The 26208-nt window shown below is 40.0% G+C and overlaps 2 protein-coding genes across 2 annotated transcripts; both read left to right on the plus strand.

Moving 5' to 3' along the window:
- Window positions 1-275: 275 nt before the first annotated feature.
- On the plus strand, window positions 276-14471 carry LOC118827061. The gene is made up of 6 exons (XM_036598275.1): window positions 276-380; window positions 4896-5192; window positions 5294-5431; window positions 8501-8662; window positions 12049-12138; window positions 14377-14471. Exons 1-6 carry the CDS (start codon window positions 320-322, stop codon window positions 14469-14471), a joined length of 843 nt encoding a protein of 280 aa, XP_036454168.1. The 5' UTR covers window positions 276-319.
- Window positions 14469-23935, plus strand: LOC118827062. Its single transcript, XM_036598276.1, has 7 exons — window positions 14469-14533; window positions 15547-15828; window positions 20530-20612; window positions 21880-22179; window positions 22719-23009; window positions 23109-23139; window positions 23890-23935. The coding sequence occupies exons 3-7, from the start codon at window positions 20552-20554 to the stop codon at window positions 23933-23935; spliced, it is 729 nt and encodes a 242-aa protein (XP_036454169.1). The 5' UTR covers window positions 14469-14533; window positions 15547-15828; window positions 20530-20551.
- The last annotated feature ends 2273 nt before the right edge of the window (window positions 23936-26208 follow it).

The raw sequence follows: 26208 nt of genomic DNA on the forward strand, positions 1-26208 counted from the left end.
CATCCCCTCTCCTTTCAACAACACTCGTTTGGGAACTGAGGAGATGTTTTTAAATGATTTGCACATCGTTTCATTTTGTTCTTTATTTACATTTTTCAAAGCATCTCACCTTTTTTGGAAATGGAGTTGTACATGAAATTGTTATGAATTCACAGCCTGATGTCTGAGACACTGTTTTACAACAGTTTGATAAAGTTTAGGCCTTAAAACCCCGATGACGATCACTGATGAAAACTGCATCATTTTGTTGCATATACACAAAAAAAAACTGTGTGTGTGTGTGTGTGTGTGTGTGTGTGTGTGTGTCTGTAGGTCAGTCATGCAGTCCTGCAGTTCTGCTCTCTGTATCCTGATCTTACTGACCTCTACATTCACTACTGGTAAGAACTGCACTGTCACTACTTTATCATCTTATTAAACATTTTGCTGTATTTTATCTTCCCTCTGTCACTCCAAGCAATGACACTATACTAAATTAATGATTAATTATTTAAATAAAAACAATATTTAAAAAAATGATCATTTATTTTACATGAATTTTAATTATTTTAATGATCATCTGCACAATCTCGCCGCAATCTGCTGTGAAGGATCTCTCGCTCACCACTGATGTAGTCAAGGCCACCTTTGTCAAGCCCAAGACAAGTCCAATAACATTTCAAGACCAAATGAGAGCAAGACAGGGTTAATACCAAGACCCCAAAAAATCAAGTCCTCTTCAAAACGAGATCTTTACAAGTCTTTATCTCCTTTCAGTACAAATTACTGGAAAATAAAAAGGAATAATTTTCTTTTCACGAAACAAAGATGTTTCTCCAAAAATAACTCCATTAAATTGATCTAAAAATCCAACCAAAGCTCACTTGGGATGAATCCACCCCGTGCCTGCTCTGAAAGAACACACACAATGCCCACTCTCAAGGAATCCACTCAGTGCCCACTCTGAATGAATCCACCCAGTGCCCGCTCTAAATGAATCCACTCAGTGCCCACTCTGAAGGAATCCACTCAGTGCCCACTCTGAATGAATCCACTCAGTGCCCACTCTGAATGAATCCACCCACTGCCCACTCTGAAGGAATCCACTCAGTGCCCACTCTGAATGAATCCACCTAGTGACCTCTCTGAATGAATCCACCCACTGCCCACTCTGAATGAATCCACCCAGTGACCTCTCTGAATGAATCCACGCAGTGCCCGCTCTGAATGAATCCACCCACTGCCCACTCTCAATGAATCCATCCAGTGTCCGCTCTGAATGAATCCACCCACTGCCCACTCTCAATGAATCCATCCAGTGTCCGCTCTGAATGAATCCACGCAGTGTCCGCTCTGAATGAATCCACCCAGTGTCCGCTCTTAATGAATCCACGCAGTGTCCGCTCTGAATGAATGAATCCACCCAGTGTCCGCTCTGAATGAATGAATCCACGCAGTGTCCGCTCTGAATGAATGAATCCACGCAGTGTCCGCTCTGAATGAATGAATCCACGCAGTGTCCGCTCTTAATGAATCCACGCAGTGTCCGCTCTGAATGAATCCACGCAGTGTCCACTCTGAATGAATCCACCCAGTACCCGCTTTTATCGAATCCACTCAGCCCCTGGTCTGAAAGAATCCACCCAATGCCCACTCTGAATGAATCCACCCAATACTCACAAGTGAAATTGAAATTTTATGAAATGCTAATTAAAACAGAAATTAGTGATTAGAAAAATCAGTTTGCTCTTTTTTCCTTTATATTGTTTTTGATTTTCATTCAAAAACATTCCAACAAGCTGGGGACAGGAACATGTTTAACACTGTGTTGCACCACTTTCCCTTTTAACTGCATTTATTAATTGTTTGGAGGCTAAAGATAAACTGATCTAGTTTGAAAGTGAATTGTTTTTTACAATTTTACGTTAATTTTAATTTTCACTTTTTAAGTCTTCAGACGGATCATCATACAGGGCTTTCATTGTCATACTTTGAGCTTAATTAGACAAACATTTTCAATGGGAGATAATTCTGGTCTGCAGGCAGGACAGTCCATTACTCACACTCTCTAATGATGCAGCCATGTGTGCAGAATGTTTCTTTGTGGTATCAAGTTGAAATCAGCATGGATGCCCCTCAAAAAGACATCATCTAAAAGGCTTCATGTGTTGCTGCAAAATGTGTCCTCCACACCATGACAGACCCTGGATTTTGAACTTTATACTAGTAACAATCTGGATCACCCTTTTCTTCTTTGGCCCAGAGTAGACGACGTCCAGTATTTCCATAAACAATCTAAAAGATTGAATCATCAGACCACATTACACATTTCCACTGAGCATCAATCCATTTTAGATAGGCTGGAGTCACTGTTGACATATGGCAGGGGTAGCCAACTATGGTCGTGGGGGTCCAGTGTCAGCATTTGTTCTTAACACCTACTAAACCTGGCAGTTAACTGCTCTCAGGTGATTCAGGTGTGTTTGAGTAGGAAAACCACCAAACCATGCAGGACTCCAGCCCTTCAGGACTGGAGTTCTCCACCCCACTGTTATATCCCACAGGACAGGACAGCCACAGGACAGACTTAACCTGCAATTGCAGTGATGGACAGTGTTTAATGACAATGGGTTTTCAAAGTTTTCCTGAGCCCATGTGTGATATCCACCACGGAAACATGCTGGTTTTTAATGCGGTGCTGTCTGGGGGGTCGAAGGTCAAGTTCATTTATTTTTCATTTCATTTTCATTTCATCCCTTTCCTTTATGCACAGAGATTTCTCATGAGTCCCTGAATCTTTTAATGATATTTTGTATTGTAGAGAGTGAAGTACCTAAAACCCTTACAAATACTTGGTTGAGCAACACTATTTTTATACTGCTGGATTTTTTGCTGATTCGTTTTTGGTAAAGTGGCCTCGAATGCACTTATAACCCAGATAGCATGCAGATGTGTGCCACATCTGGCAGAGACAAGGCAGTGCTGGCCCATGGTTAGCGCTAGCTAACTGCATGTGAGCCAAAAGTGGCCCATATATTAAAATGCTCATGTGGCCCACATGTCTCAAAACTCTGGGCCAATTCTGGGAAACATTGCCAGAGCTGACATGAGCTACAGTTTCATTTGTGGTTTTAAACAGGGATAAACAGCACTGTGGGGGAGCATTTACATTCAGATCTTGGCTGTATCTGTAACAGTACACTGTAAAAATCCAGCCTAAAATGATTTAGCTTTTGTGACTGTAACCAATCAGCAGTATCCAGACGCGTGCGGATTAAAGGAGTGAAAAAGGTTTTATTATCGCTAGGCAGGCTCGTTGTCAATACACAGGCAGGGGTCAAAACCAAAAAGCGGAGTAGGATCACAACGGTGATCATAACACCAGGGGAACAGAACCAAAGGGACAAGGCAAAAGACGTGGTCGAAAAAACAGTAAGTTTGCTGGGAAACAATACCTCGCACTGATTCTACCTACAGCCCGGGCTTAAATACTAAGCTAACAGATCACATGATAAAGCACAGGTGAAACAGGTCAATACTCAGGAGACTTTGATCGTTGACAGGTGCGTGAGACATTGTCCGAAGTCACGTGATCTCCCAGAGTCCGACTCTCCCTGAGTGTTCGTTACATGCGTGACAGTGACAGTTTATTTGTTACTTCGCCAAAGAGAAACACCAGGTTAAAATGCTCATTTTAGTTAATTTAACACAATCTGTCTCAGCACTAGGAACACTGCTATATATCCTAATCTGCAGTTTAATTCAGATTTAGTTTAAAATGGTTTGTGGCTGCTTAACATTTTGTGTTCATGAAACAACAAACCTGATCTGAGGTTCACTGAACTTGAACCTTTCTGTCAAACACGTCACTAATTTTAAATGAAAGAAATCTTTTTCACAGTGCAGTAAACATTTTGAATGTAGGTTTGTGAACAACAGTGTCTGAGTCGTGCAGTGGGCTGAACATTTGTTCCTTCATCAGGAAATCATGAGTTTAAATCCCATCAACACCATAGCAGTCTGCAGTCGGTACTCCAAGAGTGGGAAACACCACCTCTCCCTGAGCCTCATGGCACCGTGCAACAGGGCAGTTGTTGTAATGACCTGGTGTTGTACTGGTGGTTTTGAGTTGTGGGTCAGTTCTGGCAGTGCTGGTTTAAAGGTGGCTGAGATGTGGCCCTGTAGTGGCAGTAAACAGGCCGGGTTCTGATAACCACATCTGGCCCACTCCTGTCCCATCACTCCATGTGGTATGTGGGCTGCATCTAAATGCTGTATGTGGTCCAGGTTTGGGCCTTATCAAATCTGCTATCTGGGCTGCTTCTTTCATAACCAAGCATCACCTGTTCAAGATGTTGTGTGAATGTTTCAAAAATATAAAAATATGGAATGTGTTGCAGGCCTTCATTTCAGACTGAATGAATATTTACCAAAACAGTGACAAATTGACAAAGTTAAAACACTAAATGTCTTTTTTATACAGTTTTAATTTACATATAGGTCAGCATAGATTTATAAATCACTGCTGTATGTTTTTATTTGCATTTTACCTATATTCACAATTTCTTTGGAATTAGGTTTTGTATATGGGGGATATGGAATTCTCTGATGGTTTACTATGGGGGTCTTAGTTGTTAAATGTGTTAAACTAACCCCACTGTGTGGTGGCTGTACTTTAGCCCTCTCACTGTCATTTATGGCACCTCTAAGATAGCATAAAATCATCATAACTGTATCTGGTTCAGTATAGCCAGTACTGTATATTAACATACACCTGACTGGATCTGGACATCACTCATTGGTTTTAAAGAATGTGAGAGAGAATATGAACATTTTAAATCTGCACCACATTACATAACTACACTTCACTCTCTTTCTCACTTCATGTTCTTTTTATGTTTTTTTCTCTCTTTCAGTGTCTGAATCAGCTGTTGGTCCAGTGAAGGTGAAGCTTCATGACTCTGCTACTCTGCCCTGCTCTGAGAGATGCTCTGGTTTGGTCAGATGGACTGTGTTCCATAAACCCACTGATGTTCTGGCTGAGTGTGATCAGACTTCATGTAGATCAAAGGAGGGATATCAGATGATCCATGATCAGTACCTGAAGGGGAATCTCTCTCTCACCATCACTGAGGCTGATTTCAGTAAGAGAGGCTGGTACACGAGTGACTGTGATGGTAAAGACATCTGTGATGTTCAGCTACAGATTGAACGTAAGTGTCCATCTGTTTTTTTGCAGAGGCTCCAGTGATTTTTGTGCAGTGTATCAGATGAACACACAGTGGATGAAGTTCCTGTTTGTTTTTCTCCTCAGCTTTGAACACTACAGTTCAGATAGAGCCTGGTGAATCTCTGGTGCTGAAGTTGGACATTTCAGATCCAGTGGCGGTGATTTATAACAGCACAGTTGCAGCTGGACCATCCAGTGGTCAGATCTGTAAGGTGGATGGAGGTTCATTACAGTGTAAACCTGAATACACACAGAGAGCTTCAGTAATCTCTGCTCTTGAGCTGAGAGCAGTGACTCCATCTGATAGTGGAGTTTATACTGTAATGGACAAAAGTAATGAAGAAGTTATTCGTACCTACACTCTGACCATTCAAGGTATGAATTATTATTATTTTTTATTTTGCCTCAAGAAATGCATTTTCCTGTTGAGTCCTGATGGTCTGGTGGTGGTGTGTAAGCTGACCAAGTTGGAACTGAATACAGAGGTTCTAACCCTGAGGGTAACTATTTAGACATTGAGCTGAAGATTCATCTTTGGGAAATTCATATGACCTATTCAATAACCAATGGTGAACTAATATGGACGTATAGTATAGATCATTTTTTTCAAGTATGAAATGTAAAAATCCTCACTATTTTTGATGCACCTTGGGTTGTGTCGTCAAGTGGTTGCACTGGAAAAAACTCTTGACTGTTGACCATTGAGCAAGTGCTGGTCAGCAGATCATCTCTGCTGTAATCTTTATTTTGCTGCTGACTTTCAGCACACTTTCACAGGGGGTGAGTCTGCACTCTCAATTGGTCAACTGATTTGGAGTGACAGGTCCTCTGAGATGTAGCCACTCAGCATTAATCGCCCCAACATGGCGGAACGTGTAATACAGAGTGCAGCGTTTTACCAGCATATCTCACGTTATGAGCAATGTTTGTCATGTTCATGTAAATGATTATGTAGCACATATTTATGAGTCTTGTGTCGACCTGTGTAAAATGACATAACTTGCTTGGGCATTGAAGATAATAAACTTGGTTGTTTATGAATGAATGAAACTGTACCGTCTTTGGAGTTTTCAGTTGCTAGTGCTGCTAGTCAACTAGCAGGTCACCTTTATTCCTTTTGTTGTGATTAAACCTGACTTTCTCTAGACTTTCTCATGGCAGCAGTCATAGCTGGCAGTAATGAGTGGTGTTTTCCACTCTTTCCTGAGTGTGGGTTGGGTCAGCGCTGTGTGAGTTTGCCTTTGACCAGCAGCACCACAGATTCAACGATTTCCTGACCCAGCATACCTGATTAGCTCATAAAGGGCTTGATAATCAGTCGATGAGCTGAATCAGGTGAATCAGGCAAGGAGTAGTTGGGACCGTGCAGAGTTGTAGGTCTCCACAAGCAGAGCTAATAAACTCTGATTTAAGCATCTCTAAAGCTCACCTAATTAGCCTCTACAAGAATATACTATAATGTCAGACCTGCCAGCATAATCTTTTCTGGCAGTTCTACACTGAGTATGAAGTATGAGTCGAGGCAGATCACAGCTCTCAGAGTGGACATGTTTATATATTCCAATGATTGTCACTCCAAATCAGTTGACCAATAGTGAGTGCAGACGAACGCCCTCTTCTAAGACCCACCCCCTGATAAAAAGTGCCAAAAGTCAGAAACAAAAGAGTGATTCCAGAAGCAATATATATATATATATATATATATATATATATATATATATATATATAAAAAAAAACTGGCAAAATGAGTAATACATTTACACTACATTTCAAAAAGTATTCAGTCACCCTTGAATTCTGGTGTTCCAATCACTTCCATGGCCACAGGTGTACAAAACCAAGCACCTAGGCCTGCAGACTGCTTCTACAGACATTAGTGAGAGAATGGGTCGCTCTCAGGAGCTCAGTGGATTCCAGCGTGGTACAGTGATAGGATGCCACCTGTGCAACAAGTCCAGTCGTGAAATTTCCTCACTACTAAATATTCCACAGTCAACTGTCAGTGGTATTATAACAAAGTGGAAGCGTTTGGGAACGACAGCAAACTCAGCCACGAAGTGGTCAGCCACGTAAAATGACAGAGCAGGGTCAGCGGATGCTGAGGCGCATAGTGCACAGAGGTCGCCAACTTTCTGCAGAGTCAATCTCTACAGACCTCCAAACTTCATGTGGCCTTCAGATTAGTTCAAGAACAGCATAGAGAGCTTCATGAATGGGTTTCCATGGCTGAGCAGCTGCATCCAAGCCTCACATCACCAAGCGCAGTACAAAGTGTGGAATGCAGTGATGTAAAGCGCCGCCACTGGACTCTAGAGCAGTGGAGACGTGTTCTCTGGAGTGACCAATTACGCTTCTCCGTCTGGGAATCCGATGGACGAGTCTGGGTTTGGCGGTTGCCAGGAGACGGTACTTGTCTGACTGCATTGTGCCAAGTGTAAAGTTTGGTGGAGGGGGGATTCTGGTGAGGGGTTGTTTTCAGGAGTTGGGCTCGGCCCCTTAGTTCCAGTGAAAGGAACTCTTAATGCTTCAGCAGACCGAGAGATTTTGATTTCATGCTCCCAACTTTGTGGGAACAGTTTGGGGAGTTTGGCCCCTTCCTGTTCCAACATGACTGCACACCAGTGCACAAAGCAAGGTCCATAAAGACATGGATGAGCGATTTCGGTGTGGAAGAACTTGACTGGCCAGCACAGAGTCCTGACCTCAACCCGATAGAACACCTTTGGGATGAATTAGAGCGGAGACTGCGAGCCAGGCCTTCTTGTCCAACATCAGTGTCTGACCTCACAAATGCGCTTCTGGAAGAAGGTCAAAAATTCCCATAAACACTCCTAACCCTTGTGGAAAGCCTTCCCAGAAGAGTGGAAGCCGTTATAGGCTGTATTGTTTAATTGTTGCTTCCTCATTTACTGCCAGAAAGCACAGAAATGTGGACGATTCAGTCTGAATGAACGAGCCCTGCGGCTTGCTGTTCATGCTGCACCACTCCTGGGTCTGCATCCAAGCAGCTGAATGAAAGGTCATTTTTATCAGTGTTTCTTGACTTTACCTGATCTGTAGTCGTGTGGATCTACAGGACTCATCACTGGTTTGAGTCATATAAAACATTCATGTTTGAAAATGTCAGAAGGTCTCTGATTTCTCCAGAGCTGCAGTAGATCTGAGAGCTGAAGTCTGACTCATTTACTATCTCACTTTACTGGATCTTCTGCATCGGCAGTCACTTGCAATCGAGCTCCTCACCTGGAAAACTGATTATATTACAAATATGTGTGTGTTTTTCTTTTGTAGGTGACCAGTCAGTTCTGGACACAGATGAAGGAGCTGCTGTACCAGAGTGGGTGATTGTACTGAGTGTGATGGGGGCTGCACTCGTAGCTGTGATTATGGTATCAGTGGTGGTGATTGTGCGGCTGAGGAGAGAAAATCAGCTTCTACAAGCGGAAGATACAAGTAACAGACATCGAAGGAATCATCACTACAGTCCAGGTGTTAAGAGACCGTCACCCCACAAGAATGAATGACCAGGTTAAGATGAGGATGAGAGGTTAATATCAGCATTTGGAATCATAATCAGCTCTTCTTTCTGAAATCTATAATTTTACGGAAATTTTCAATAAAGGTTTTGCAGAAAAACTGTTATTTTACAGATTTTTACCAAATTATTATGATCAAACACCATCAATAAAAATGCTGTGGCCTAGACTGGCATGTGTTTGTCCGTTTTCTGATTCAATTTCCTGATTCAGTTCCACTTTATCTGCAGATGTTACCTCACTGTTCATCTGCGTTTTAGGTGTTTATTCACCGTAAATTACATTAGAGACAGCAGTAAAACCGCTGTGGTTCACACTAGCAGCGTTAGCGTGGTTCAGACTGCTGTGGTCCGACTGAGCTGCAGTGGTTTTGGGATGGATGTTCGTTAGTTTACCGATCCGCTGAGCTGCGCTGGTCCGTCGTGTTGAGAATCTGCTTCTGAGGAGTCCAGCACTGGACTAGACACATAGCTAGCTACTTCAATTAGCCGCAAGCTGAGTGACCTGTTTTTCTATTAACAGTATACGGCTTCACACTGCGCTCAACAACCGACTGAGCAGATAAAAAGATAGCACAAAAGGTTCTGCAGATAAAAACTGTTATTTTACAGATTTTTCATAAAATTGTCATGATCAAGCATCTTCTTTTAAGTGATAGCACAAACATGCAGATAAAAACTGTTACTTTACAGGTTTTTTTAATTACTGCGATCAAACACCTTCAACAAAGTAAAGGCACTAAAGTTTCTGTAGAGGTTACATTTACTGACATCAACAATAACATTCAAGCAGTGACAAAGTTTCACATTTATTTTACCCACTCAAAAAATGGGCCAAATTTGTGCCCCCACCAAATAAAGCACTTTAGAAGTAGATCAGACATAACGGACCAGAAGTCACTACTTGTCAATTATTCAAGCAGACAAAATATTAAATGATGTCATTCTAATGATGTAAGACAAGGAATGCAAATTTTACCAACTGTTGTCTGATTCAACAGATTCAGTTTCTGAAAATTAGTGTCAAGAAAATTGAGCTTTATTGAAAAACTGTAGCTGTAGCTTAGCTATTTACCACCATTGGCTCAAATTCGAAACAAAGTGCTCTCAGCCCTGAACGACACAGGAAAATCAGGCAGTATAAATATGGTGGGTGCTGTCCTACATCAGTCATGTTGAGGGGTTTAATATCATAACACTAACATCCACCCTAAGCATGGTCAAGAATTTACAGTGCAAAACCAACTCCTTTAAAATGCCATTTCAAATATGAGCATGAAGACAACTACAATTTCAAAAACCAACATGAGCTTAAAGACTCAGTTTATTTGGTAAACACTTAACCTGAGCTGTAACGCCGGACCATCCAAAGAGACTTACTTTCCACCACATGTGAAAATTTTTCTGTTTAGCTTGTGTCCATCCAAATTCATCAAGATCTTCTGGACAAACTCAAGTTGTCAGAAAGCTGAAAACAAAGGCATGAAGGAGTCCAAATACCATGATGAATGCATTTCCAAGATTGTTGACCTCTTATCACAATAGTAATGTCCCATAGCTCAGCATCGTCCTCATTACCGTCTCTCCAAATTGTGTAAATCCCCATTGTGCACTCACATGTCCTCCACATCACCAATGACAGACCAAACACAAATACAAACACAGTCACTCACAGGTCAGTGGACCAGCAGACGTCTGCATTTTCAAGGCTTGTAAGTGGTTCACACTAGGAGCGTTAGCGTGTTCAGACTGCTGTGGTCCGACCGAGCTGCGGTGGTTTTGGGATGGATGTGGGTCAGTTTACCGATCCGCCGAGCTGAGCTGGTTCAGCGTGTTGAGAATCTGTTTCTGAGGAATCCAGCACTGGACTAGACACCTCGCTACTTCAGTTAGCCTGACCTAAGTGACCTGGCGCTTTTCGTTTCAGTTCAAAAACTGTTCTAAAGGACTTACAGCTTATCGTTCCTGCTTCTGCTACTTCCTGTCTGGGCTATTGCAATGCCTTGATTTTCTGACTTTGGCATTACTTATTTTACTTTTGTCAGATTATTTGGCACATATGTGCTCAAACTCACCATGACATCACTGGCTGGGTGTGGCCAGAGCCACAACACGCATGGAAGATGCAACATTGAGAGCAGTGTGGCTTTGTACTCTTTAAAAAAGACTGTTATGTTTGATGTAATGAAAAGTCTGTTAAATTTGTGTCTATTACAGAGTTTGAATGTAAAATTATACGAAAATATTAAACTAATAAGATATACCTTAAAAGTACGAAGAAAAAACATGAAATTGTTAGTATGGACATAAACCTTTATATAATGTGCTACTTGTTTATTTACAGATAATTATTGTCTTTTTCCAGAAATTTGCATGTAATGTAAAAAAAAACAAACAAAAAAAAAAAACTGAAAAATACTGTATAAATAACAGTAATTTTTCTGTTAAAAAAATGAAAAAATTGTAATTTGTCTTTGTTGGCAGAATCCGTAAAATAACCGTAATTGTACAGAATTTTGTATATTATAAATATAATATCTTTAAGGCACATAAATGATCTTATGTGCCTTAAAGATAAACCTAAACTGTAAAATATTTACATATACACTTATACAATTACATATACTACATAAGCCTTTAAATAGCTCTTCTTCAGTGATCTTCATCAAATCCAAAACTCCACTTCAGATTCATCAAAATGAAATGTAAACAGTTAGAACAGGTCCTGGTCCTGTAGATCCACCACCCTGGATCTGGACATCCAGATGACCTTAAAAGCCTTTATTACCTGGATCAGGTGTGTTAGTTTAGGGGTAGAGTTGAACATCTGAGTGCAGTTTCCACTGGAATTTCCTAGTTAGCATTATGAAACATTTAGCTGTTGTGTTTTTTCTGTTTGGCCAAAACTTGTTTTGTGGAAAGAACTGATCTGGATACATTAGTAGGTTTTTGGTTGAGGAGAAACTCTAATCTGGAATTATCTTCTCTAGGGTGAACACGTCCTCCAGTCTAACTGAAAACCTTCTTTATACTGAATGTTTTTCCAAATTTGTTATGTTAAAACAGTGATCCACAGGAAATGAAACTCAGGACAATAATCATGTTTTCATGAACAGAGTAAACATTAAACTGTACCACAGCTTTCACTGATCACACCCATCATTGCTCTGATTATCTTATCATACAGTTATGCTGAGTGAACAGATGGTCTTCATCTCTCATCACTCTGACCTTTCATGACCTGAAGACTTTCCTGAAGAGCACTAATCACATTCACCTCCTCTGTTTTGTCTGTTGTCTTCAGATGCTGAGCAGAGCTGGATGTGGAAGGATGAATACCAGCAGGGATTGAAAATTGGAGCACTGGGATTTGGGATTGGAGCGCTGGTTCTCGGTGTGATTCTGGGGTTCTATGCTGTGCCGAGGGGGCTTTATTTGAGTGACAGATGTTTCCAGAGACTCAGAAGACGAGACTCCTCATGCGTGAATCAAACTGAGGATGTGGAAAAGAGTGTTCCCCTGACATGAGGGAATACCAGCCAACGGAATGACCCTCATCATAGGGAATGACTTTAAATCAATAAAAATGACACTGAAATTTACTTGTTTACTTATTTTTATGTCCCAAACGAGCTGATGCTCTCAAGGCCACTCCACCCATCTGAAGCTGGTTTCTTATTCCCCGACTTCATGTTCAAATTTTCCTGTTCGAACCTTAAATGGTGATCAGTAGTGAAAGTAGAAACACGGCTCAGGTCCTAATTTGCTGGTCCAGCCAGTGTCTTTACCATCCAGCATTACAGCTCTTTAACTGGACCCCAGTTTCCAGAATGCACTGGTGCTGCTGTGAAAGTCTTCCTGTTTCTGCAGGGTTTTATTCTCTGTTTGTGAAAGTGCTGAGTATGAGTTTTTTCCATTTTTTTAAAGGTATGAGAGTTATTTGTATCTGCTATTTATTACTGTTATACTCCTCTGTATGAAATAAAGTGTGTATTATCCCATGATTCCCTGGTGTTTCTTCAGTGAACAGCTTTAGCTGAAATGATCAGGACAGTGAAGTGTGACTGATTCTGACCATCTTCACTCTTGAACAGAAATGTAGATTCATCAGACCAGGCCACATTTTTCCAATCTTCAGCTGTCCAGTTTTAGTGAGCCTGTGTCCACTGCAGCCCCAGACTCCTGTTCTTGGCTGACAGGAGGAGAACCTGACCATGGTCTTCCACTGTTGTAGCCCATCCACCTCACGGTTAGATGTGTTGTGCATTCAGAGATGCTTTTCTGATCACGTTGTTGTACAGAGTGGTTATTATATGTCTTGAGTCTGTCATACATTGAGCACTTAAAGGGGAGATTTAATCCACAGATTTTTCAAAAGTTCTACATAATTAAATAGTCAAAAAGGTAAACAATGTCATTTGAGTTTTTCTGCTCACTGTAGGTAATAAGTGAGTTGGGGGTTTCACTGTTTTAAGTAACTATTTAATCCCAGAAATTAAAAAAGGGAATCATCAAATATAAACCTCAGCATTCAAGCCTTTACTCTAACGTATTATATTAACACTATTCTTATGATATGAACTGTAAACCATCTATTTATCATATGTACATAATTAACTAAAGGAATAATAAACAAAAAGTGAATCAAAACACAAAGTATTTAACAGTCAGTTTATAGTGAGCTGCTACCGGCTGCTGTTTATTTGTAGTAAACTATATCCAGTGATCAGCTGTGTGGCTGCATGTGCAAATCCATAATTCTAATTTGATTCACTTACATTATTATTATTATTATTATTATTATTTATGAGCCCTGTAAACTGTTAATACCTCAACCAGCTGATTAAACACGTACAATCAGTTGAACTCCAGCCTGTTTGGAATGAACACCTGCAGCTACAACGGCGCTTTAAGGATAAGACTGGTGACCCTGTGTTGGACCGTCATGCCTGTCATTTATAGCGTTATACTGCCATCTAGTGTACATTCACAAGAACAGCATTTCTGCCGTTCCAGTGAATTCCAAACAGCAGTTGTGGTTCTTGTTGTTATCATTGGTATTGTGATATTATGGTATGTTCTATTATTATTAATTGTAGAAAGTACCCATTTCTGTATATGTATTGCTAGTTAGTTGAATTCTTCGTGTTCAAAAACAATATTAGGGCGCTTTGGAGCTCAGAACTGACCATAGACTCTGCTTATACTTTTACTCTGTAGGAAATCTATAAATAAAACACAATACAGACAGTAGAACAAGCTGACACGAGTCTTTACTGTGCTCAGGTTCAGGTGCTCTAATGTTTTAGAATGAGTTTCAGCAGTTGCAGTCAAATAAACTGGAATTCTGGGAATGCTGCGGCCCCTACTTTATAAATACATTTCAATGGAAAGCACTTTGAACTGCCATCAGTATGAGAAGTGCTCTATAAGCACATATTATTATTATTATTATAATTATTATTATTATTATTATTATTATACATTCCCCAACTTCATATGTGGAAAATAGATCTTTTTTTCATTTGTGTACAAAAAAAAAATCCAAAGATTGTTGATTGTTTATTGAAGACCCTCTTTAGTCCAGTCTTTTCCCTCTTCTTTACTTTCTGTATGTGTTCTTGTGTTTCAGCGCTCCACACTCCACCAGTAGGTGGCGGTAAAGCACCTTACGGTCCTGCAGAGCGTCATTCAGACAGAAGTTTCAGTTTCCCGCCCAAACCGTGAGGAAGAGGAGGTGAGATGGCGGGTCAGTGAGGAGCTCCGAGGAGTAAAGGTCAGAATTAGAGGTCAGTAAACGGGTTTATGCTGAATTAAACTCTAGTTAAACATTATTAGAGGAGCTTCTTTAGAGGCCGTTTTAAGAATTGTGTTGTTGAGCTTCACTCATATAAAACAGTGCTGTGTTATGATTCACACAGAAATACAGATGTTTTACATCATCAGCTGATAATCTGTTAAAAGCGTTTCATCCAAAATTATTACTCATCAATAAACAGCATATTTTTGAAATGACTTTCTTAAAAATCAGGTCTAAAATCAAATCAGTATTATTTAAAATTGTGCGCTTTATTCAGTGGATTATACTGATTATAGTAATAACTGACTCCCTATAATATTGAGTGAAGCTACTCAGAGTCTGAGTGCTGTACTGTAACACTGTACCTGGTGTGATGAGTATTAATGACATCTGGAGCTTCAGTTCTGTAAATTCACATAACCAGACTGTTTATTATTTACATTATTTACATCCTGAAATCACAGTACTGTTATTATTGTTGCATCTTGAAGTGCTCAGCAGATATAAATGGATATTTAGCGCTTAAAGTTGATGTGTTTTACTGGGACAAGAAATGCAGGCAGTGGAACTGAGTATTTGAAACCTGAACAGTTATATAACTTATATAGACAGAACTCTGCAGTTTACACAGCACAAGTTTTTTCAGTTTTTGACATCATTTGAAAAAAAATCCTGCTGGTCTTTACATTGTGTGTAAATCTCATGATGAATGGACTGAAAGAAACGGCCCAGAATTACTTGGTAAAAACTCTGGTTCCATTGACTTCCATTAAAAGTAAACCATGTTTTTTCCTTCTCCTGTAAAGTTACCATTTTGGAGATACGAGGTTTTCGTCCGACAGCAGCGATGTGCTGGTTGAGCTGGTGACCAGCTATGCTGGTTTATACTGTTTTTCTAGGTGGGATAATCTTTAGTCGTGTCAGCTCTGCAGCACCAGACAGCACTGACCTCACATACGATCTTTAACAGCACATTTCACTTTAAACTCTTCCATTTTTCAGGATCCAGACAGCTTTTCCAGCTTGATGATTGACTGATGTCCATTACTGTCCATAATGGAGGATCCAGTTCACTTTTTCAAATGTAAAGAGGATTCCAGCTGCAGACCCAGGTCTCAGCACAGAAATGGAGCAGAAAGCAGCTTGAGACTGTTTCACCAACGTATTTGGAGCACCAGCAGTGACCGTCAGCCAGGACAGATGGAGACACTCAGTTCATACAGGCTTATTCAGCCTGAGGCTTGTTGGAGTAGCTGTGGACGAGGTTCCCACAGCTGTTCAGTGGTGAGTACATGTACTTATGTGTTTCTAATGTTATTGTTGTTGGCTGTTATTAACTGGTGTCCTTTTCGTTTTTCTCTGGTGGGTGTGACCACCGTTTAGCTCAAATACAAGTCTGAGTGCCTCGCCCTCTGCCTTAAAGAGGCATTGGTTTGATTTAGGCAGAGATTCTTCAACATAAGGAGGGAGTCTCTGGTTTAATTCTGCCTTGACCCAATTTTAGCCCAGTGGTCCCTGGATGTTCTTATTCAGAGTGTAGCTCTGTGAGGTTACTCTCGTATGGCTGTATAGTATGATGACAGAGAGTCCTGGAACAGATGTGTCCCTGTGGGAAATTGAAGGCACCCTTACACATCAGCACAGACGCTGCGTTCAGAATCGCTCCTTATAACAGAGATAATGCGCTATATAGTGTCAGCCATTTTCTAGTGTTGTTCGAAATCTCAGCTGGAAAATTCACTCCCTAAATAGTTCACTATGGAATACCCATAATGCATTGCAAGCTTTAGTACACAGCAGAGGGCACCACAGGGCAATTTTTTAATACAAACGTAGGATGATATTATATTAACTACCAAAAGTAATGACTTTTATGAGCTGTGACTGTATGAATTTACGGCAGCTAGTTAATGTGTTTTGCTTGCTCACCCTAAAGCAGAGGTCACTAACAGGTGGTCTGTGGTCTGAGTCCGGACCCAGACGCTGTCCTATGCAGACCTGGACCTATAACCAATAAACTATGGAGAATTCTTTAATTTTGACGGGGTGGTCCTGTTTTAATCCACGTACCTTTTCTAGCCATAACAGTACCGGTTTAGCAGCCTGGAGACTCACAGACCAATCGCATGTGTTGTAAATATCATACATGACGCTACTCAGCCAATCAGATCTATGCATTATGATGAGCACTGAGTCTCGAGTGAGTGACGCTCACACAGGGGAGGGACGAGGCGAGAAACAGCAGTCAGAGAAGAAAGTGAGTCAGAAGGAGGTTATTACATATGCCGTGATCTAAAAAGAGAAAACTGATAAATATTGTTGAAATATCACTGAACTGTACTTTATTTGATTGGACATTCAGTTGTTGACTGTATAAGATGCTGATATACCTACTAGGCTCCTTCAGTAAACAGTATATGGCACTGAATCATGATGTAAGTTAGACATTATGATGTTCTGGACCTTTGCTTGAGGATATTTTCTCTAACTGGACCTTATTGAACTTTAATTAAAGACCCCTGATCTAAAGTTTTACCTCAGCATCCTCTGATGGTCAAAATCGCTCCATTAGAGAAGTGGAACAGCTGATGTTCATCATGATCCTGTATCTCTCTGTGCCCTCATTAATTATAGCTGCTGGTAATGAACGTCTGCAAATAATCTAAGGTAAATAAATACACAGTTCATGTAGTGACATTATTGGAAGGAATCACATGTTCAAACAGTTTTCCACCAAAATGTCCATCTATAGGGCTGCATGCTGACAGGTGGTGGCAGTTCCCCAAAGAATAATGTGTTTCTATCACATTTTCTTAGTCTCAGAAGAGTAAAGAGTCTTTGATGGCCGATTTCTGAATTATTTGTGCACTAAACTCTCATCAGGAGAAAAGAGAAGCTTAACATAAACATTGTAAGACGTTCTGTAGTTAACTGTATTTTACCTGACTGAAGTGTAATAATAAACTTTGGAGTTTATTTCAAAATCTACTGTCCTGTTTATCAAACCTTTCTACACAAACATGGAGTCAGCTTTCTTATTCCAAATTCACGTTCCACCTTAAATGGTGCCGTTCAGTGATTACATTCTGGGATGCTGGGGTTCAGCATGTAACTGGTGCAGCATTTAAAGTGGAACAGAAAAATAGACGACAGTGAACAGGATTTTTGACTAGTCTATGGAAAAACTAGGCCTCAGATATGAGGCAGCATTCATAACCATTTCAGAAAGTTTCTCTAGAACAGAGCATTTCACACCAAACCGCTCTGAATAAACACTTAATGAATTTAATGTAGATTAACAGAAAATAAGTAATAAGAAGGATAAGAAGTCATTATTCTGAGAAGTCATAATTGAAAAAGGTGAAAGCCAAACATCAGAAATAATAAGTGAAAATTTTGACAAACTCTTGCGAAAAATTGTGAACATTTTGTTCTACCTGGTGGGAATTGGTTTCCATAGTTACTCCAGCCATCACAAAAAAACAAACAAACAAAAAAAAAAACAGGAAAAAAACGAACAAGAACTGACACAAGAAATGAAAAGAAACAAGAAATGTTCTGCTTGCATAAATATTCACACCCCTGTGCTTCAAGCACACACATATGGAACAAAAACTTCAAGGCATTCTCTTTATTTTTATTTGTGAATTAGACAATAACTAGTGTCCAGGATTAGTTAGGGCTACTAAAGTCTGCCCTGTACATAGAAAGGACGTCTTTGGGATCTTTGTACAGTGGAAACTTGAACCAGGAGAACCTTATATAAAATATAACAGACCCACTTTGAGACTGTGTGTGTTCATGAGGAGTGGAAGGAAACTTTCAAAATAAAATCACGACGATAAAACATAATGTTGGGTTTATTAGCAGAACAAAACAAACAGGCTGCTGAAACTCATGAAAGCCACGCTAAAGACGATCAAAGCCAGTTTTCAAAAACTGTAATATTGATTAAAATAGAACTCATTAAGGATTCTGGGAGGCTGTGACGACGCAATTCAATGTAGCACTGATTACTTTTGCTGTCTCCTCAACCTCCTTGAAAGTTATCAGACAACGTTGTCATAACTTTCTGAGGAATCACATTTCAACGTTGTGACAATGTAGAAAAGCTCCAAGCAGACGACGCTGTGGGTCACAACGTAACTGTGTCTGCAGGGCCGTTAGGAATGAAACCTGATGGTTTTGCTTCCTAACAGGAATTGGCTTGATGGTTGCCGTTAGACGCCATTAGCAAACGATCAAATGTGGAATCAGCCCCAGAAGACCTGATTAAACGATCAGAATCCTTTACACTGTGATATCAACCCATCAGGAAAACACAGAACACCATTAGCGACTGAAAACCACCAGGAACCAACACTTTTAATAGGTTCTGTGATTTGTATTTTTTTTTTCAACAGGGAGGCGCAAAATCTAGTGTGATTCTTGTCCACTCCTGCCCACAAAACCAGGCACCATTTTTGCCCGTACTGGCCCGCTTCAACCACATGCAATGCCCACCTGCACCCACCTACTTTGGGCTATGTTTGTGGTCGTCGTCCACTCCCGCCTGCGTTTGCTGTAACCTGCTTCACTGAATTAGGACATATCTGTGCAAATCTAATGACACGGCAGAGCCTCCAGACCCATCATGCCTCTGCACACCAGCCGCACACATAAACGCTTCAATTGAAAATATTTTGTGTGCTTAAGGCAAATCAACACCATGTAAACCTTAACGTGGCACCACACAATGAGCGTCGCGTCACGTGACGTCAGTGTCGACCGACAAGCTTGACGTCACTTTTAAGATTATTGTGTCAGCGTTATGTTGTTAGCTAATTGCTCTAAAAGACGTCTGCAAGTCAGCTGAATGTAATTTGAAGCTAAAACAGAGACTGAGGCTGTGAAACAGGTCAAAACGCCAAACATTTCTCATGGGGGAAAAAATCAGTTTTTCTACATAGATATTTACTGGATGCTCTGTAGCTTTGTGTTTTGCTGCTTGTGATTACTATTGTGCTCACTTGCAGCTTGTTAATTGCTTTCCTGTTTGCTTCTACAAGCTGACAATGACTGTCCAAGCCCCGCCCCGCCCCACTCAGCCAGCCTTAACACCCACCCGCACAAGCCCGCAACCTGTTGACTGTTTATCTACAATAGCCACAGTGCTTCAAAATGAATTCCGCCCGCAAATTATTTAGCAGATCACGTGGGACCTGCAGGTGAACCTGCCTGGTCCAGACCTCTAACTCAGACTTGAGGAGATATTTAAGAAGCTTCAGTTTTGTTCACAAAGGAAATGGGTAAACAGGAAACAGTGGAGAGCAACCAGAACCTCAGGCTTATGTCCCTGAGGTTTAAGACCTTTGGAGTTTCTTTACTTTCATTGCATTAATACATTACAAAGGTTTATCACATTTCTTAGAGAGACTTGATAGAATAAGTGCTGTGAAGACATTTAGTTGTGTGTTCTGTGTGCAGTGTGATTGGTGTGTCATACATATACAGCAAAACAAGTATAAAAAGAAACGTTTGATTTAGATTTTTTACTACTCGTTCCAGGTGTAGCTTTCAAAACTTCTCTACTGTCTATGCTTTCATACACATCCCAAAACGTTCTCAGATTTTATACAGAAATATCATCAGTGTAAGACAGTGTAAGAAAAAGATGCATTAGGAGTGATTCATAAATAAGTGTGCATAAACAGCTGCTGTTCATCTAAACAGCATTCAGAGGGAGAACTTTAGAAAACCTAAAATGAGAGAAATTCCTAAATGAATGAAGAATGAAATGAAATGGTCATTTCAAAGGTGAACTCTGGAAAAAGTGGAGGAAAAAAATGTCTAAAATATATGTAAAAAGTACCAGTGAGGAGTTACGCAATAATGCTGATGGTAGTGCAGTGAAATTTGTTTGTGCTGTAGATCAGAACAGGTGTTTTTGTTTAGGACACTGAATGTGGGTGATTTATTATTCATTGATGTTTGTGTCTTTTTTAGGATTCCTACAGATGGATCAGTAATGCGGTCCTGCAGCTCTGCTCACTGTGTCCTGATCTTACTGACCATTACGGTCATTACTGGTAAGTGTACGGTTCTTGTTTTTTTCACAGAATGTTTTAACTCTATAATTTAGACTTTAGTGAAGTGAAACCTCAGCTGAGATACTGATAACACACTCCCTGCAGTGTAGGGATGGGTATCATTGGGAATTCATCAGTACCGATACTTATCGATACCCTTATTGATACTGCTCTCCATAATTTGATGCAAAAACCTTGACATGAAAGGATGTGAAAAGATTCAAAGTGAACATGTGAAAAGGCTGTGGTCACCTCCCTACAGTTAAACATAGTAAAAACCACAAGTAATACAAAATCAGTTACCCCGGTTATCACCACAGCTCACACTAAGTCAGAAACTTGGGCTACCTAGAAGTTAGCAATTTATGCTATGCTAACCACCAAATAACCCCAATAAGCTGAATTAGGCTGTCAGAAGATCCTAATTATTATTTTAATTCTGGAGACATGAAACATTTCTGATGAGAACATTTAGACTATCAGACTGTTCTAACTGTAGTTTTAACATGAGGCTGAAATCGACTTCCTGTACGACACTTTCTTGTTTGAATTTTCCCAGTCCATCTTAAATGGGGCAGCAGTTGTTATTATTAGAAGGCAGAATTTAACTGCTACACCGTTGAAAGTGGAAAGAGGAAAATTCGAACAAGACGTTTGTGGATAGGAAGCTTCATAGTTTTAATGCTGCTAGCTTTTTTGACAAGGTGATTTAAGCTATTGAAATATCGTACCTAGACTTTTATGTAGAGAACTACCTGTAAATATGTGCTACGGTAGGATGTTTCCACAAGGTAGCACAGCTCGTCAGAACACTGGGAGGCTGCACTGAGGACGCAGGTGCAGCAGCCGCTTTGCTAATGCGAGCACGCTGCCCTGCTTCAGATTTATACAGGGTATTTGTGTTTTACGAGGTTGCTGGTGTTACTACATTTACATGCAGCTGCTGCTTTACATATTGTGGTGTAGCCACGCTGTGGTGTAAGGTGTTATATCAGCCAGTATCAGATACTGCAATTTTTAGCCCCATAAAAACAGTATTGGTCACAATTTATGCATAAATAAAAAAACAAACATAAACATACCCAGTGCCAACTGCAGTGTAAAATATAGAAATGTGTTAGTTCTTCAGCTTTCACTGGAGTTTATTAAACCACTACAGGTCTATTTCTTCTACAAGTAGTAAGAACAATTATTCTAACCTAATAACCACTTCTTACATGGTTATTAGACCAATTTTTAACTCTCCTTTTCTGATTCTCTCTTTCAGTGTCGGAATCAGCTGTTACTGTGGTGAAGGTGAATCTTCATGACTCTGCTACTCTGTCCTGCTCTGAGAGATGCTCTGGTTTGGTCAGATGGACTGTGTACCACAACCCTGATGATGTTCTGGCTGAGTGTGATCAGACTTCATGTAGATCAGTGAAGGAGGGATATCAGATGATTCATGATCAGTACCTGAAGGGAGATCTCTCTCTCACCATCACTGAGGCTGATTTCACTAAGAGGGACACGTACACATGCGACTGTGATTATCTAGACGTCTGTGATGTGACTCTACAGGTTGAGTGTGTTCGTCTCTTATCAGTGATGAAACTCCAGATTTAAGTGGAGTTATTTAAGACTGTTATTGTGGAAAACCCTAGTGATGATATCCTTGATATCCTTATGATTGTAGCTCCAGTTGTTTGCCTCAGATTAGATATGCGTAATGATAAACTCACAGAAGCGTTCACATGAACCTGAAGGTGATAGGTGGTTGTGTTTTGAATCTTACTGGGCCAAAAATAAGTCAAAATCGCCTTTTCAAATGCATTCAAAAACTGTTTATGTAATGATTAAAATAACCATGTATAAAAAAGGTAAATTAAAAAAAAAACAGTGTAATTATCAGTGCATGGCTGTGAGTGCCAGAGTGGACTGCATCTTCTCTTAGTGCAAATGTAACAGTAACCACACAAAATCCACTAATCCAGGCTATGATACTGTGCAGTGCTCTAATGACTGTAATGGTATGCTGTGCTATTCTGCAAGAACCATGATTTAAGTGGAGTGATTGGATCAGATTTGCCCTTGAGTGACAAAGTTCCTGATTGTTTTCCTCCTCAGTTTTGGAGACTCCAGTTCAGATAGAGTCTGGTGAGTCTCTGGTGCTGGATTTGGACATATCAGATCCAGTGAAGGTGATTTGTAACAGCACAGCTGCAGCTGGACCACCCAGTGGTCCCATATGTACAGTACATAGACGCTCACTACAGTATAAACCTGAATACACACAGAGAGCATCACTCACATCTGGTTTTGAGCTGAGAGGAATGACTCCAGCTGATAGTGGAGTTTACACCATCTGGGACACCAAGAATAAAGAAATGATTCATGTCTACACAGTGACCGTCCAAGGTACGTCTTCAGTGTTGCTGATACACCTTAATCAGTTAATTATTGCTTTTTATTTTGATTTTGTTAATTTTTAATTCACATCATTCTTGTGTGTTGTAGATAACAGACAAAGCCTGGACAGAGATCTTAGGTCTGTTGTGCCGGTGTGGAAGGAAGTCCTGGCAAAATTTGCCCTTTTAGCTGGACTTGCGGCTGTGCTTGTGGCAATGACGTTGCTGACTGTGCGGCCGGAACATATTATAAAATATCAGACCCGACACCGATATATCAGATCGGATCGTATCGGTCTCATCTCTACTCTAAACCAGAGTATTGATGAGATGTGTTTGATATGCAGGTTTTATAAAAGGAAATAATTTTACATAGAAAACTGAATGTCTTTCATTCTGCATGCACTGAAAGAAACTGTAAATATGTAAATGACTGTAAAAAGTTTCTCTTATTGTATAAATTTGCTTTGTTTTTTTTTTCTCTATAATGCAGCAGTTTGTTTACTAGATTTGTTGAACACTAACGTGATTTTAACCAATAAAACTGACGTTTAAACTGTTTAAACTGATCCATAACTTATTAATTCAATCCATAACCATCTGTGAACTTCCAACACTAATAAAGCACCAGTGACGGTGTCATCAGCTCTGTCCACAACAGTAACTGATAGTTTATTCCTTTTTTTTAGTATGAATTAAAAGCCCTTGTATTCTGATCCTGAGACTGGTGTCTTTATAAGTCTGTATAAAGTGTTATTTTCTCAGTTTGAATCTGATGTTGATTCAAGCTAAACTGTAACAGGAATCAGTGAATGAAGGTCTAAGATGTTCTGTAATAACATTTTCCAGCCTGATTGAACTTGAGGTAACTGGGTGTGTCCACCCTGCAGTGCACTGACCTTCAGTTCAGCAGATGTGGAGGTGCCTGACCTGTGACCCAGTAATGTAGAGACTGTCCTGTACAGTAGATGTTTTACAGGTACGAGTCTAAATCAGTGCTGTGTTAAGAAGCTTGCAGAGCTTTTTTTTTTCTCTGACAGTCTAAACTGACACTGTAACAGAGAGAATAAACAATATATAACCTACATGCTAATATATACACTCTCAGAAAAAAGTGCTAAACTGTCGCTGGGTCAGTTCCCCTCCTGTCACTGGGTTGGAACCCTCATGGCTCCATCTCAGTACCTTTAGTCAGGGAACATAACTGAACCATAATCCACTGAAATGATATGTTCTAAACTGTACTGACTCCACACACCCCGTCTCGTCTCCAGGCTTTTATTTTACTGTTCTGTTTTAAAACATTCGGTTATGAAACGATTTCTGGTTTTCACCTGGAAAAACTTTTTTAAGGTTCACAATCAGACCTTAAAACCACTGTTGTACCTTTGAGGGAACATTTACACTGTTTGTACCTTGATGAATGTAAAATGTACCTGAACAGAACCTTCATTACTAACAGTGTATAATCTACATTTATGACCAACTGCATGAAGAATAATGGGTAATAAATAGTAATTAAAAAGGACAGCAAAACTAACAATAGAAGTGAAGCATTATGGGATATTTGACAGTGTGTCATTTGAAATGAGACGAGGGGTGAAGCAAAGCAGGTGGACATGTTTCAGAGTCTAGAGTGAGCGGTCAGGAGGCTGGTAGGAACACAGAAGAGCTGGAACATCAAAGATACCAGGAACCGTCTGATGAACACATCACTGTCTTCTGGGAGCTGAAGAGTTTTCATCAGCTGGACCACAGTGGACAGAACCTGCAGAGAACAGGAGGGATCAGACACTGAGGTGGTCTCTGCTGACCGTATTGATCCTGAAACTGTACTGCTGTTTATACGATTAATCACTTTGTATCCACATCACAATTTAAAGAGCTGCTATTTTAACTGTAGACGGTTATCAACAAAACTTCATGTATGGACCAATCAGAAACAACCAAACACCCATGTGCTGTGACATCACAACCATGACTGACTGACAGTCTGGAACACTGTGTTCAGCATTCAGGCCTTAAGCCAGAAAAAGAGGAAGTTCAGGGCTGAAAATATCAGACCTGGAGCTTCATTTATATTCAGAGCACTGACTGTACAGACGCCTTATTCTCTAAAGATGATGATTATTATTATTATTATTATTATTATTATTATTATTAGAGAGGTGAATATCAGTGTGCTGTATCTGGAGATGAGGATGAAGATAAACAGGTGGAATAATGAACATAAACTCAGATTCCTGCTGATGAAGATCTTCACTATCAGACTCACAGTGGAAAAGCAGGTCAGTTACAATCAACAGTAACACTTCAACTGTAAGTTAATGTCGAGTACTTTATTAGTAAAAAGCTGAATTGAAGGTAAAATTATGATTAAATTAAACAACACCATTAACAGTTATTTTCCACCTCATACTAACTGATAAATAACGTGTTTACTAAACACAGGTTCACTTTGTAAAATGGGTTTTTATGTACAACAGTAAATACACAGTATTTTCTATTAACTGTGTCAGTCTGTGGTCTGTTTAGGAAGCAGGTTCAGTTTGTAGCGCCCTCTGCTGCACAGGTTTGGGTACTTCATGATGAAACCGTTTAAAAATTAACTTTCAGTCAAAACTCAAAGTGAACTGTTCTAGATATATCTGTACTTACGGGTTGTAGTGAATATGAGATCTTCACAAATATGTATCATAAACATCTTTTAAAGCATTAATTAGATCATCTCTCAGACCAAATCCACACCTTTTATTGTAAAACACTGATATCTTCAGTTCAGAAGTACAGGATGACTGAAGATTAATACTGTATAATCATAGTTATATAATACGGTTCAGTAAGATGTTCCTCTCTTTAGTCATCCATCTTCTGCTGTTAATGATAAATGTATTTTAATGTAGAATCTGAAATAATTAAACCATAAACAGCATCTGATTCTCAGATACACAAAGGCTGGACTAGGAAATAAGAAATAGATACACCAAACCAGTAAAAATCATCTGTTGCAATACTGAAGATGATGATTGTAAACAGTTTGAATGAGAACAGTGTGCAGCAGGGGGCGCTGTGGGGCTACAAACTGAACCTGCTTCCTAAACTGACCCAGTAAACAGGGAATAATTGCTGATAACTGTTCCAGTCTAATAAGAGCCTGTTTAAACTGCTAAACAGCTACTGCATCATTTTATCTGTGAGTTTAGAACAGA

The sequence above is a fragment of the Colossoma macropomum genome, unplaced genomic scaffold (assembly GCF_904425465.1).
Source record: "Colossoma macropomum unplaced genomic scaffold, Colossoma_macropomum, whole genome shotgun sequence".
In the NCBI taxonomy this organism is placed as follows: Eukaryota; Metazoa; Chordata; class Actinopteri; order Characiformes; family Serrasalmidae; genus Colossoma; species Colossoma macropomum.